A 17,059-nucleotide genomic window follows, 5' to 3' on the forward strand; every position below is an offset into this window, starting at 1 on the left:
GACTTGTATATGTCACAAGTCAGTGTATGATTTGTATAGACTTGTATATATCACAGTCAGTGTATGATTTGTATAGACTTTGGTATATATCACAGTCGGTGTATGATTTGTATAGACTTTGGTATATATCACAGTCAGTGTATGATTTGTATAGACTTTGGTATATATCACAGTCAGTGTATGATTTGTATAGACTTTGTATATATCACAGTCACTGTATGATTTGTGTAGACTTGTATATATCACAGTCAGTTTATGATTTGTATAGACTTTTGTATATATCACAGTCAGTGTATGATTTGTATAGACTTTGGTATATATCACAGTCAGTGTATGATTTGTATAGACTTTGATATATATCACAGTCAGTGTATGATTTGTATAGACTTGTATATATCACAGTCAGTGTATGATTTGTATAGACTTGTATATATCACAGTCAGTGTATGATTTGTATAGACTTTGGTATATATCACAGTCAGTGTATGATTTGTATAGACTTGTATATATCACAGTCAGTGTATGATTTGTATAGACTTGTATATATCACAGTCAGTGTATGATTTGTATAGACTTTGGTATATATCACAGTCAGTGTATGATTTGTATAGACTTGTATATATCACAGTCAGTGTATGATTTGTATAGACTTGTATATATCACAGTCAGTGTATGATTTGTATAGACTTTGGTATATATCACAGTCAGTGTATGATTTGTATAGACTTTGGTATATATCACAGTCAGTGTATGATTTGTATAGACTTTGGTATATATCACAGTCAGTGTATGATTTGTATAGACTTTGGTATATATCACAGTCAGTGTATGATTTGTATAGACTTGTATATATCACAGTCAGTGTATGATTTGTATAGACTTGTATATATCACAGTCAGTGTATGATTTGTATAGACTTGTATATATCACAGTCAGTGTATGATTTGTATAGACTTGTATATATCACAGTCAGTGTATGATTTGTATAGACTTTGGTATATATCACAGTCAGTGTATGATTTGTATAGACTTTGGTATATATCACAGTCAGTGTATGATTTGTATAAACTTTGGTATATATCATAGTCGGTGTATGATTTGTATAGACTTTGGTATATATCACAGTCAGTGTATGATTTGTATAAACTTTGGTATATATCACAGTCAGTGTATGATTTGTATAGACTTGTATATATCACAGTCAGTGTATGATTTGTATAGACTTTGGTATATATCACAGTCAGTGTATGATTTGTATAGACTTGTATATATTACAGTCAGTGTATGATTTGTATAGACTTTGGTATATATCACAGTCAGTGTATGATTTGTATAGACTTTGGTATATATCACAGTCAGTGTATGATTTGTATAGACTGGTATATGTCACAGTCAGTGTATGATTTGTATAGACTTTGGTATATATCACAGTCAGTGTATGATTTGTATAGACTTTGGTATATATCACAGTCAGTGTATGATTTGTATAGACTTTGGTATATATCACAGTCAGTGTATGATTTGTATAGACTTTGGTATATATCACAGTCAGTGTATGATTTGTATAGACTTGGTATATATCACAGTCAGTGTATGATTTGTATAGACTTTGGTATATATCACAGTCAGTGTATGATTTGTATAGACTTGTATATATCACAGTCAGTGTATGATTTGTATAGACTTGTATATATCACAACCAATGTGAGAGTTGAACGTGACGTGGCTCTCTCACCTTCATCAGACAATATCAACAGTTATATGTCTGCGTTTATTTATGAACTTACTACAGCAATCAAACGTTTGATGTTACAGACGACCCCCAGGATTCCCAGAACTCCGAATATCGTATGGAGCGGGAATATGAAGAAAAGGCCGTAGACAAGACCTGATGAAAGGTTTCCAAGAGGCATTCCGTGAACCACAAATTGATTTAGCAAAGGGAACGTCGCGTGTTGTAAAACCCCATCTCTGCGGATCATCACAATCCCAACAATAATGTAAAGAATCCCGATTAGCTGCAAAAAACAATAAAAACAAACTGCAGTAAACAGTTCTTGTATATAAATACAAGGATTTCTGTATACCATCAAAGACCAGTATGTATGGCAATGCACAGACCAAAACTTCATCAGGTTACAGATATGGTACATATATACAACCAATTACAGACGTGGATACATACAACCAATTACAGACGTGGATACATACAACCAATTACAGACGTGGATACATACAACCAATTACAGACGTGGATACATACAACCAATCACAGACGTAGATACATACAACCAATCACAGACGTGGATACATACAACCAATCACAGACGTGGGTACATACCACCAATCACAGACGTAGATACTTACAACCAATTACAGATGTACTTACCCTGATGAGCGATACACAAACAAATAAGGCGTGCGCTAACTTGGTACCGCGGCCCTTTAACAGGGGGTTTGTGTTGATGACCGTCATGTTGGAATTGCACGGAATAACGTCACTGACGTAATGCACTCCTCGCTACTCTTCTCTATACACACATTTTATTCTGTAATAAAATGAAATTTTAGAATATCGTGCCAGAAAGGTTTGCCTTCCCAGATAGCATGACTACGTTGGGCCAACGTTGGCCCACAGATGTTGACTACGTAGGGCCAATGTTGGCAAACTACGTTGGCCCAATGTAATTTTGCTCATCGGCCCATCGTTGGCCCAACGTGTTGGCCCATCGTTGGACCAACATTGTATGTCAGATAGCCAATGTTGGCCCATCGTTGGACCAACATTGTATGTCAGATAGCCAACGTTGGCCCATCGTTGGTTTCAAGTGTGTATTTCCAACTATTGGTTTCACCTTCATAGGCCCAACACTGGCCCAACGTAACAAACAGTAGATAAAGTGATGCTTATGTGTAATGCTGGCAACATAAAAATTAATCAGTTGTCATGTTGGCAAGTGCTTTACAATTTATTTGTATATGATGACAATACAGTGATTAAATGTACATTATTCTCTTTTACAATCAACAGTTTTAAATACAGTATGTTATGTATCATTATAAAGAGTAAAAACTGATAAATGATTATCAGATGTTAATTTTAGTTATCTGTCCCAGATCAGTCATGTTCGGAATTGTCACTAAGCACAGCATTGATAGTTGCAGTAGCTGCCTGTTGTGTCCTTTTTTGTTCCTCTCTCCTTTTCCTGCCACCATCACGATCACAAACAAATCTGAACCAATCTTTTGCAATTGCTGCAATTTCCGAATCTGTTGCTGTCGCACACAGGCGGTTCTTCCTTACTGTAGCTGTTGGAATAAATAAACAATATATCAAATCTACACAGAATGTAAAAATCAAGCGGCACAGATGGCCTGAATCGCTAACCTGGACATTTCTGCAGTTATGGCATTATGGCATTAAAGTAATTTACATTATTATATATAGATTATATATATATATGAAATTTGTCAAGTAGTAATAACGACAGTACAGACAAGTATTTTCGAGGCAATCTGCCCCTTTATCAAGAAACAAGGGAATTACAAACGATCTGACATTGAACATGGAACAGCTACACAAATTTTGTAGATAAATATACTTAGTATATATGTGTGTGTGTGTAAGAAATGAAAAATAAATTCTGAAAACTTTATGACCCCGATATCTAGCAAGCAAAAGTGTACGTACGGTAGTGTACGTACGGCAGGTGGTCTTGTGGAATTAATTAATATACTAAAATTACTTCAGGAATTGAAACATATAATTAAAAAGCAAATCATATAGCCTACTTACATTGTCTTTTGATCAAAGAAATGCTCTCTTTCTTCTTCGTGATTAATCCAAATATCTTCTTTGTAAGTCGAAATAGCACGTGTACTGTGTACAACCAGTTGAACAGCTCGGACAAGGTCCCTGATAAGAATGTAACATCTGCAGGCAGCTTGACCATCCCTAGTATCAGATGTCACGGTTACCAAGGGAACTGGTCCGACCCTTGCTGTGAGAAGCGCTGACCCAGTTTTGTGGGCAGTAAACATGCATAGAAAATGGTATCCTTAAAGCGGCCACTAAAATATTTACCAAAATATGTATGTCCTTGTTCCTGTTTTACTACAGTATAAAAGACTTTAATGTATGATTAGTTATTCTCACGCAAACAATACATTTTATTATATAGTGATTTTGAAAAAAAATCACTATTAAAAAATCTTATGAAGTGTATTTTTAAAAATGATTGATAATATATATATCAAATTTGATTACAGATAATCACTTTTGTTTGAATTTGTTGTAAACCTGCTTGGGCTTACAACATCGGGTCAACGTAGGACCAACGTTGGACGAACCTAGGTAATTCAGCACTGAAATGTACTAACAGGGGGCCAATGTTGGGCCAACGCAGTGTTCCCAACTTATCTTCACTTGCTGTCGAGTAAAACAAGTTGTTGTTGGGCCAAACGTCGGGCCAACGTTGTATGACCAACGCCAACCATTGGCCAACCGTACAACCATATGCCAACGTTGGCCCAACGTAGTCATGCTATCTGGGTTATACACATCTCCCGTATACATACAATTAGTATATGTATAATAAAAACGTCTAATTAAATCACAACTTTCCGTTTATACAGAAAGAAAGAATTTACAAACGCTACACCGGTATTGGCACCTTTACAAACAAATTTTGTGATAGCGAATCTAAAATGATTTAAGCTGCATCAGACAGCTGTTTGGTCCTTTTATGACTCGTTTAGTAATGCTAAGGATAAAAAAGTGATCATAAGAGGCTGCAAAAAACCTCGCTACATGTCACAGAAATATTAAAACACATTGACTATAATCAAAACCCACTAATACAGACAAAAACCTCGCTACATGTCACAGAAATATTGAAACATATTGACTACAATCAAAACCCACCACTACAGACAAAAACCTCGCTACATGTCACAGAAAAATTAAAACATATTGACTACAATCAAAACCCACCACTACAGACAAAAACCTCGCTACATGTCACAGACATATTAAAACACATTGACTACAATCGAAACCCACCACTACAAACAAAAACCTCGCTACATGTCACAGAAATATTAAAACACATTGACTATAAATAAAATCCACCACTACAGACAAAAACACTGGCATTGAGGACAACTGATACAGTTTTTACCAGGGACGTTTTATTTGGAGTTAACGATCTTCGCGTCTGTCTGGGGTACGATTAACGACAAGACGAGCGGCTTGCTATACTCGAGCTAGGTTAGGAGTGTTGTGAGATTTCGTGTGAAGTTCTAATAGATAACATATTCTGTTTCTAATATGCTTTTACAATATTGATAGTAATAGGTTTGAGAACAAGTTGGATACGGTGTTCAGATAGTAATAGTATTAGGTATTTTGAAGAATATTTGGATTTTCGACGCAATCATATCACGTCTGTTGGTATAAGAAGATAGACTATGGAAAATTCGGCAAGCTTCAAACTTATTGATCTAACCTTTCGGGATCACCGATGGAACAACCGTTCCTACGTTCAAAACAATGTTCTGAAATGAATTATATATATTCTATTTAATTAACAACTAGTAAGGACACCTAATTGTCTCGCTACAGTTTTACTGTTGAGTTCTACCTTCTATCGCCACTGACAATTTGATCTGTCGATAAATACTCCTAGATGCTTATGGTGGCCTACACATTCAATACGTACATCATCGAAATTCATTTCATTTATATGATCCAGTTCAGTGTTCGGAAAAAAAGACTTAACCAACCGCTTATCAGCAGAACATTGAATATTAAAAAAAAAAAAAACATTATTTGCTTAATCAGAGGAAAAAGGAGAAGTGTCATCCGCAAAAATTGTGATTGGTTTTCAACAAGTACATTGTATGCCGAATGCCAATGGTAAAAACAAAAACAAAAAAAACTGGGACATGTTTTTCATGTATGTAAAAAGACCCTGTCTGGCACTAGAAATAATAGAGAAAGATAAAAGACGAAGGATAAGCAACTGAATAAGCAATTTATTAAATGAGTTGTTTATCGTTTGGTAGCTTTACGATTTTATAACGCCTGGGGTATGGCCACGATGTTGTAGATTCTACAATATAGACATCAGTATCGGCAATGGTAGATCATGTGAAACAACCTAGTCATTTATGTCTGAATGCGTTCGTCCATTTTATATATTCCAGTCACAACCCAAAAAGGTGGAACGGTATTTGATGTATGAGATGTCTTTATCAGTCTGCCAACGAGTTTCTATAATTCGCACTATATACTGTAGATGTCTAAAATCATAATCAATGGCAGCATTAAACATTTCTTTAAATTATTGAGTCTATTTCCATTATCTTAAAGATCGTTCAAATTGTGAGCAGTGCAACTGGATTAATTATTTACTTCTTTGTTAACGTTCCATTTCTAGACACTCGGGTGGCGGGCTGACCTTTAAGGTCAGCATGGCGTAGTTCTCGCTCACATTTGCAAAAAATTATTGGTTATTCTAAAATATTAATGTTTAATTTTGCTTCTCATGATAATAAACGGCTGCCCATTACATCATGGGGTATGCCAAGATTTAACAGCCTATGATTGTTTGGTTTTCTTTTCTGTAAATTTTTAGCAAACAGAGCTCGAGGTATGGACCAGGTTAATTTTATTAGATGAAGGTTTTATTATACTCTTTAGCAGAACAAAAATGGCGGTGTCCTCAGGAGCCGACCGTGGTTATTTACATATCTGTCGAAACAGCCTTGGAATATTAACTAGTTACTTATAGCATGCCTCGATATCCCTATTTAGTGATTCCAACATCATTAACAGTCAAAGTTAAACGTAAACAACTGGGATTCAAGGCTTAGATGAAGATATACATTCAAAGTAAAACGTAAACCACCGGGATTCAAGACTTAGATGAAGATATACAGTCAAAGTAAAACGTAAACCAACGGGATTCAAGGCTTAGATGAAGATATACAGTCAAAGTAAAACGTAAACCACCGGGATTCAAGGCTTAGATGAAGATATACAGTCAAAGTAAAACGTAAACCACCGGGATTCAAGGCTTAGATGAAGATATACAGTCAAAGTAAAACGTAAACCACTGGGATTCAAGGCTTAGATGAAGATATACAGTCAAAGTAAAACGTAAACCACCGGGATTCAAGGCTTAGATGAAGATATAAACTGTACAGTCAAAGTAAAACGTAAACCACTGGGATTCAAGACTTAGATGAAGATATACATTCAAAGTAAAACGTAAACCATCGGGATTCAAGGCTTAGATGAAGATATAAACTGTACAGTCAAAGTAAAACGTAAACCACTGGGATTCAAGACTAAGATGAAGATATACAGTCAAAGTAAAACGTAAACCAACGGGATTCAAGGCTTAGATGAAGATATAAACTGTACAGTCAAAGTAAAACGTAAACTACCGGGATTCAAGGCTTAGATGAAGATATACAGTCAAAGTAAAACGTAAACCATCGGGATTCAAGGCTTAGATGAAGATATACAGTCAAAGTAAAACGTAAACCACTGGGATTCAAGGCTTAGATGAAGATATGCAGTCAAAGTTAAACGTAAACCACCGGGATTCAAGGCTTAGATGAAGATATACAGTCAAAGTAAAACGTAAACCACCGGGATTCAAGACTTAGATGAAGATATACAGTCAAAGTAAAACGTAAACCACCGGGATTCAAGACTTAGATGAAGATATACAGTCAAAGTTAAACGTAAGCTACCTTGATGCATTCCACAGTTAGATGGTATAACAGTCAAACGGGCTTAATTTCGATATAGATTCCATAATCCTCCAACATTAATATCAATTGATTCTGTTAGGCAATTCTACCAAGTGTAAAAATAAAACCTAGATACTTACACTAGTTACCTTTATAGCCGTACACATGTATATTGTAGCTAGTTTAGGTTATGGGCAATCATAAGGTGGGAGGGGGTGTCTTTTAACAACACTCGCTCAAGTGTGTTGTATACTTTAACAGGATATGTTTTCACTTCCCTAATTAAGGAATAATTTAAACTGTATTGTAAGGACTTAACTGCCGAATTCGTTTTACCATGAACATGTTTGAACACATTGGTGTCATTTTTTTGCTAAAACGAGCTATGGCAATATCGCATTTCTTTAAACATTTAAAATCCAGATACATGCTGAGTAAATACCATTACATGCATATTTCTACCTTATAACTGTACTAACGCCCAAATGTGACACTTAAAATGGGAAGTATAGAGATACGACGCAGTAATATTTATACACGCAATAACAGTAACAATGTTATAATATAGTAACAATGGTATAATATAGTAACAATGTTATAATTTAGTAACAATGTTATACTATAGTAACAATGTTATACAATAGTAACACTGATATACTATAGTAACAATGTTAGACAACGGTAACAATGTTATGATATAGTAACAATGCATAGTATAATATTAATATTATAATAAAGTTATTTAGTAACATTGTTATACTGTAGAAACATTGTTATACCTGTAGTTGCACTGTTATACCTGTAGTAACACTGTTATACCTGTAGTAACACTGATATACCTGTAGTAACACTGTTATACCTGTAGTTGCACTATGATACCTGTAGTAACACTGGTATACCTGTAGTTACACTGTTATACCTGTAGTTACACTGTCATACCTGTAGTAACACTGTTATACCTGTAGTAACACTGTTATACATATAGTAACACTGTTATACCTGTAGTAACACTATGCAACCTGTAGTTACACTGTTATACCTGTAGTTACACTGTTATACCTGTAGGAACACTGTTATACCTGTAGTTACACTGCTATACCTGTAGTTACACTGTTATACCTGTAGTAACACTGTTATACCTCTAGTAACACTGTTATACCTGTAGTAACACTGTTATACCTGTAGTTACACTGTTATACCTGTAGTAACACTGTTATACCTGTAGTAACACTGTTATACCTGTAGTTACACTGTTATACCTGTAGTAACACTGATATACCTGTAGTAACACTGTTATACCTGTAGTTGCACTATGATACCTGTAGTAACACTGTTATACCTGTAGTTACACTGTTATACCTGTAGTTACACTGTCATACCTGTAGTAACACTGTTATACCTGTAGTAACACTGTTATACATATAGTAACACTGTTATACCTGTAGTAACACTATGCTACCTGTAGTTACACTGTTATACCTGTAGTTACACTGTTATACCTGTAGGAACACTGTTATACCTGTATTTACACTGCTATACCTGTAGTTACACTGTTATACCTGTAGTAACACTGTTATACCTCTAGTAACACTGTTATACCTGTAGTAACACTGTTATACCTGTAGTTACACTGTTATACCTGTAGTAACACTGTTATACCTGTAGTAACACTGTTATACCTGTAGGTACACTGTTATACTTGTAATAACACTGTTATACCTGTAGTAACACTGTTATACCTGTAGTTACACTGTTATACCTGTAGTAACACTGTCATACCTGTAGTAACACTGTTATACCTGTAGTTACACTGTTATACCTGTAGTAACACTGTTATACCTGTAGTAACACTGTTATACCTGTAGTTACACTGTTATACCTGTAGTTACACTGTCATACCTGTAGTAACACTGTTATACCTGTAGTTACACTGTTATACCTGTAGTAACATTGTTATACCTGTAGTTACACTGTTATACATGTAGTACCACTGTTATACCTGTAGTAACACTGTTATACCTGTAGTAACACTGTTATACCTGTAGTAACACTGTTACACCTGTAGTAACATTGTTACACCTGTAGTAACACTGTTATACCTGTAGTTACACTGGTATACCTGTAGTAACACTGTTATACCTGTAGTAACACTGTTATACCTGTAGTTACACTGTTATACCTGTAGTAACACTGTTATACCTGTAGCTACACTGTTATACCTGTAGTAACACTGTTATACCTGTAGTAACATTATTATACCTGTAGTAATACTGTTATACCTGTAGTTACACTGTTATACCTGTAGTTACACTGTTATACCTGTAGTAACACTGTTATACCTGTAATTACATTGTTATACCTGTAGTAACACTATGCTACCTGTAGTTACACTGTTATACCTGTAGTTACACTGTTATACCTGTAGTTACACTGTTATACCTGTAGTAATACTGTTATACCTGTAGTAACACTGTTATACCTGTAGTTACACTGTTATGCCTGTAGTTACATTGTTATACCTGTAATAACACTGTTATACCTGTAGTAACACTGTTATACATATAGTAACACTGTTATACCTGTAGTAACACTATGCTACCTGTAGTAACACTGTTATACCTGTAGCTACACTGTTATACCTGTAGTAACACTGTTATACCTGTAGTAACATTATTATACCTGTAGTAATACTGTTATACCTGTAGTTACACTGTTATACCTGTAGTTACACTGTTATACCTGTAGTAACACTGTTATACCTGTAATTACATTGTTATACCTGTAGTAACACTATGCTACCTGTAGTTACACTGTTATACCTGTAGTTACACTGTTATACCTGTAGTAATACTGTTATACCTGTAGTAACACTGTTATACCTGTAGTTACACTGTTATGCCTGTAGTTACATTGTTATACCTGTAATAACACTGTTATACCTGTAGTAACACTGTTTTACATATAGTAACACTGTTATACCTGTAGTAACACTATGCTACCTGTAGTAACACTGTTATACCTGTAGTTACACTGTTATACCTGTAGTTACACTGTTATACCTCTAGTAACACTGTTATACCTGTAGTAACACTGTTATACCTGTAGTAACACTGTTATACCTGTAGTTACATTGTTATACCTGTAATAACACTGTTATACCTGTAGTAACACTGTTATACATATAGTAACACTGTTATACCTGTAGTAACACTATGCTACCTGTAGTAACACTGTTATACCTGTAGTTACACTGTTTTACCTGTAGTAACACTTTTATACCTGTAGTAACATTGTAATACCTGTAGTAACACTGTTATACCTGTAGTAACATTGTAATACCTGTAGTAACACTGTTATACCTGTAGTAACATTGTTATACATGTAGTAACATTGTAATACCTGTAGTAACACTGTTATACCTGTAGTAACATTGTTATACCTGTAGTAACACTATGCTACCTGTAGTAACACTGTTATACCTGTAGTAACACTATACTACCTGTAGTAACACTGTTATACCTGTAGTAGCATTGGTATACCTGTAATAATACTGTTATACCTGTAGTAGCATTGTTATACCTGTAGTAACACTGTTATACCTGTAGTAACACTGTTATACCTGTAGTTACACTGTTATACCTGTAGCAACAATGTTATACCTGCAGTAACACTTTTATACCTGTAGTAACATTGTTACACCTGTAGTAACACTGTTATACCTGTAGTTACACTGTTATACCTGTAGTAACACTGTTATACCTGTAGTTACACTGTTATGCCTGTAGTAACACTGTTATACCTGTAATAACACTGTTATACATGTAGTTACACTGTTATACCTGTAGTTACACTGTTATACCTGTAGTAACATTGTTATACCTGTAGTAGCATTGTTATACCTGTAGTAACACTGTTATACCTGTAGTGACACTGTTATACCTGTAGTTACACTGTTATACCTGTAGTAACACTGTTATACCTGTAGTAACATTATTATACCTGTAGTAGCATTGTTATACCTGTAGTAACACTTACACGTGTAGTTCCTGTTTTACGTTTAGTAACAATAGTTTTTAATCCAAAGGAAAAGAATCGTTTCATACCTTTATACTTAGTTGATTCCATGCAGTTTTGCGTTCACTTCAGCTTGTTAAGTAAAGATACTTAAAACTGTTAATAACATACAATAGATACACGTGTTATTGTTGGCAACATGTAGTGTTGGTATTTTGTTGTTTTTTAATTGGTAGACAATAGAATTAAGTTTTCAGTACTAGCTGATATTAAATTATTGTGCTTTCTTACCTTATACAATGTAGGTGTTGTAGGTATCTGTAATGACAACTCATCAGTCAGCGACTTCAGGTTTGACCAATAACTGGACTGTTACAAAATAACAAACGATTTATACTTCCTTCTTCAACTGGTAACAATGGCATGTCTCATTACACATGGAGGTCGGCACCACTATAACTGACAATGCCAGGAGTTATCTGATCATCCGCAATGCCAATTATGTTAAACTGTGTCGCTGTAAGATTCGTGTATTTACTCGTTAAAATATACACTCTGCCGATTTAAACGGAGAGAACTAATAAAAATAAAAACAGGGGGTCTGGATCTGTATATCAGTTTTGCACAATGTCGTGGACTTATTCTTTTATTTGTTTTAACTTTATTGTTAAATTTCTATTTTCGAATTTCGTAACTCATTTCACGGTAGATGTAATTGCCTTTTCAGGACAAGACACGTTCAACACTGGTAGTGCTTTCAGGGTTTCAATTTTGGTTAGTGCAAGTCAAAAACTATGACAAGCCAAGATGTCATTCATTCTCGGTGCAATGATGATCCAGTATTTTACCAAATTATGTAAGATATCATATGTTTATGAGATATCATATATGTTTATAAGATACCTTATTTAAAGTTTTTAAGATATCTCATCAAATAGATTTCTTACATCTTTTATAGGATATATTATAAGAAATCTGTTTCAAACCATTATATGTAGTTTCAGCTTCATCTCGGCTACTTCATCGAGTGGAGGAGAGTTCATTATCTCAAATCTAAATCTCCTTCTTTATAAGATATCTTATATAAGTTCCTTTATAAGATATCTTATATAATATATAAGAAAAATATAAGACATCTCATATAATATATAAGATATCTTATTCAATTTTCTTATATCTTTTATTAGATATCTTATAAAGTTTATAAGATATCTTATATAATTTGGTTAAATCAATGACAACTTGGCTTGCCATAAAAAACACTCCAACCCAATAGCAATGATAAATCATTCTTGTGCCTGAGGGACTGGGACTACTTACAATGTACCCCGGTCATAACTCCCAACAACACCTGTCCTGTTGTCAGACATCAACTGTCCTGTTGTCAAACAAACAACTGATCTTTTGTTGAGAGACTGGGGCCAGCAATATATATATACCCAGGTCAACTGTTCTGTTGTCAGGGATACAACTGATCTGTGACCGAGGGGCTGGGACCATCTACAATATACCCAGCTAGGTCATGGATCAGACAACAACTGTCCTGTTGTCAGGGATACAGCTGATCTGTGACCGAGGGGCTGGGACCATCTACAATATACCCAGGTCAGGGATACAACTGATCTGTGACCGAGGGGCTGGGACCATCTACAATATACCCAGGTCATGGATCAGACAACAACTGTCCTGTTGTCAGGGATACAACTGATCTGTGACCGAGGGGCTGGGACCAGCTACGATATATATTTGATAACTGAAGTGGTGGAGACAGCTAACAAACACCGACTGCCTAACACCGAATACTACAGATAGATAGGTTATTTAAAATTCTAATTCTGATCCTACATTTCATGTCAGACATTTTATTAACCTTTTTTTTTTTTTGGCGGAAAACTATAATTGCCTACCTGGCGTGTCTTGTGTCAACATCAACAGTAAACACCAATATATTATCCCCCACGGTTTGCGCCGTCGACAGCTTCTCTGTGTGTCAAGATTTCAGGATTTCGAGATTTCTTTATTCACTCCGACACACCGCGTGTGTAACAAGAGGTCACTTTTTCATGTTACAAGCATGACAGGCAATATTAATACATGTAGTGTTCTTACAATATTGGAATCATTTAAAATGTTATATAGCTAGAACTGATGAAAATACTGAATGCAAAAAGGAAAACAGTACCACTAAATTATTGTGATGTCATCATAACATATTACATAGTTTTTGGACATATAGGCTTACGTTTATTAACAGGTTTTTTTAAGTTAAAGATTGTAAACATTCCTTTCATTTTATAATAATTGTTTGGGTTTTTTTTTTTTTTTTTTGTAAAAGTAGGCAGGAATATATTTGCGTCTTAACTCTATTACGTTAAAATTATTACAAATGAATAAAAAATGGAATTCATCTCCTATACCCGTGCAACAAAGTGGACGTCAGTAGTCGACAGTTTCTCTGTGTGACGGAAGTCGACAGCTTCTCTGTGTGTCAGTAGTCGACAGTTTCTTTGTGTGTCAGTAGCCGACAGCTTCTCAGTGTGTCAGTAGTCGACAGCTTATCTGTGTGTCAGTAGCCCACAGCTTCTCTGTGTGTCAGTAGTCGACAGTTTCTCTGTGTGTCAGTAGTCGACAGCTTCTCTGTGTGTCAGTAGTCGACAGCTTCTCTGTGTGTCAGTAGTCGACAGCTTCTCTGTGTGTCAGTAGTCGACAGCTTCTCTGTGTGTCAGTAGTCGACAGCTTCTCTGTGTGTCAGTATCCGACAACTTATCTGTGTGTCAGTAGTCGACAGTTTCTCTGTGTGTCAGTAGTCGACAACTTCTCTGTGTGTCAGTAGTCGACAGCATCTCTGTGTGTCCGTAGTCGACAACTTCTCTGTGTGTCAGTAGTCGACAGTGTCTCTGTGTGTCAGTAGTCGACAGTGTCTCTGTGTGTCAGTAGTCGACAGCTTCTCTGTGTGTCAGTAGCCCACAGCTTCTCTGTGTGTCAGTATCCGACAACTTCTCTGTGTGTCAGTGGTCGACAGCTTCTCTGTGTGTCAGTAGTCGACAGTTTCTCTGTGTGTCTATAGCCGACAGTTTCTCTGTGTGTCAGTAGTCGACAACTTCTCTGTGTGTCAGTAGTCGACAGTGTCTCTGTGTGTCAGTAGTCGAGAATTTCTCTGTGTGTCAGTAGTCGACAGTTTCTCTGTGTGTCCGTAGTCGACAGTGTCTCTGTGTGTCAGTAGTCGACAGTGTCTCTGTGTGTCAGTAGTCGACAGCTTCTCTGTGTGTCAGTAGCCCACAGCTTCTCTGTGTGGCAGTATCCGACAGCTTCTCTGTGTGTCAGTAGTCGACAGTTTCTCGGTGTGTCTATAGCCGACAGTTTATCTGTGTGTCAGTAGTCGACAGTGTCTCTGTGTGTCAGTAGTCGACAGCTTCTCTGTGTGTCAGTAGCCCACAGCTTCTCTGTGTGTCAGTATCCGACAACTTCTCTGTGTGTCAGTGGTCGACAGCTTCTCTGTGTGTCAGTAGTCGACAGTTTCTCTGTGTGTCCGTAGTCGACAGCTTCTCTGTGTGTCAGTAGTCGACAGTTTCTCTGTGTGTCAGTAGTCGACAGCTTCTCTGTGTGTCAGTAGTCGACAGCTTCTCCTAGTGTCAGTAGTCGACAGTTTATCTGTGTGTCAGTAGTCGACAGTTTCTCGTCTTCACTCCACTACTTCCAAAAATACAACTCAAAAGCAAATATAAATTTGCCGTACTAGCGTGCCCGTGTAATAGCAGTCGGCGTTTAATCAAAATTATGCATGTTTAATGTATATACACCGATCTTTTGTACAAATATTCCGTACTCAAACGATATCGCTCCTCTGAAACAACATGATACAGATGTACATGAAACTTTGGAAAACTATTTGAATAGTAAAATACAATATCCCCGTCATCAGTATGCACCTGGCGCCCAGGAAAAACCGGAGATAGCCCCCGGAAACCTGTATCCGCGGTGGCGGGAAAACGATTATACCCTTACAGGTGTACCTAGGGGTAACGCTGGACCTGCGTTATCGAGGAAATATATACAATTGATATTTGTATTACATGTACACTCCATATTTTTTGAAAAACAGGAAAAATCAAATGAAAAATTTAGCTGTGTCCGCCCTGCTGAGATGGCAGCTAGAAAGTGACCTCACGACCACGTGTACCCGGGTATGTACACGTGTACCCGCTCCCGCGGAGCGTGCGCCTAGCACGAGTAATACGATGTCGTTCAAGACAAATTATTCCCGCTATACTGACGAAACGCGGGAATATTTAAGTCTTCACTCCACTACTTCCAAAAATACAACTCAAAAGCAAATATAAATTTGCCGTACTAGCGTGCCCGTGTAATAGAAATAACAAAGAAAGGGAAAGGAAGACCGAGAATTAATCAATTAACTAAAAAGCTGAAAACGCGTACCCTATTAACTGAATATGAAACATATTTACAAACCGAGCTTTTGGGTCACCTTTAACCTTGCCTGTAACGAGTCTGCGACATAACCATCCTTAGCAGTTTCACTCTTCCATCGACCGTGCCTCTTAAAGCACCTGTCATTCACGCCGTTATTCGCGGCGACAGTGGCGCCCCCAGCGCGCAAACTGTGCAATCCAACATTTCTTACGTCACAAACTAAAGACAAACGCTTCGAAATGGCCTGTCGGGCCCCCGTGTAACTCACTTGTTCTTATGAATAAGCTTACACGTTGAACCGGAGCGGAAAATAGGCTTGAATAAAAATATATCTGACTGAAGGTCAATCCCCGCGATTTCTATATATTTGAGAATCATGGCGTGGGGACATGCCGATGTCTGACCCTTACTGATAACTACTTCGCTACCGTGACGGTATTGGTCGGTTTTGCTTTTCCTGATCACTAAAATGAAATGGCTATCGAATATTTTTAGATCCGAACACAGCAGATTGCTAAGTTCATTAAAACGTAAAAAACCAGAAAAACACAATAAAATCATTGACAAGTCCCGAATAACGAGCAAATCCCTACTATCAGAAAACATGTTACATAAATGAATCAGAGTGTCCGTAGTAATTGGGTCCTTTTTGCAGACTGGCTTGCGTGATGTCCTTTTGGAAGACTCCATCAAATTACGAACGAAACTGTTAGTCGTGGGATCAGACTGTCCGTTGATGTCATGTACCCATTTAATGGCGTACACAGTCGCAGAGATCACGGAAAATGAGGAACGCATGTCCAACAGATAATTCAAATACAGAGCCAAATGCACTGGATTAGCAGGTAAC

The 17,059-nt window shown here is 36.6% G+C and overlaps 1 protein-coding gene across 1 annotated transcript; it reads right to left on the minus strand.

Annotated features, from left to right (window-relative positions):
- Positions 1–2,950: 2,950 nt before the first annotated feature.
- On the minus strand, positions 2,951–4,056 carry LOC117344212. The gene is made up of 2 exons (XM_033906881.1): positions 3,797–4,056; positions 2,951–3,309 (listed from the first exon to the last, which is right to left on the minus strand). The coding sequence occupies exons 1-2, from the start codon at positions 3,951–3,953 to the stop codon at positions 3,119–3,121; spliced, it is 348 nt and encodes a 115-aa protein (XP_033762772.1). The 5' UTR covers positions 3,954–4,056; the 3' UTR covers positions 2,951–3,118.
- Between the last annotated feature and the right edge of the window lie 13,003 nt (positions 4,057–17,059).

Source organism: Pecten maximus, chromosome 2 (assembly GCF_902652985.1).
Source record: "Pecten maximus chromosome 2, xPecMax1.1, whole genome shotgun sequence".
Lineage (NCBI taxonomy): Eukaryota > Metazoa > Mollusca > Bivalvia > Pectinida > Pectinidae > Pecten > Pecten maximus.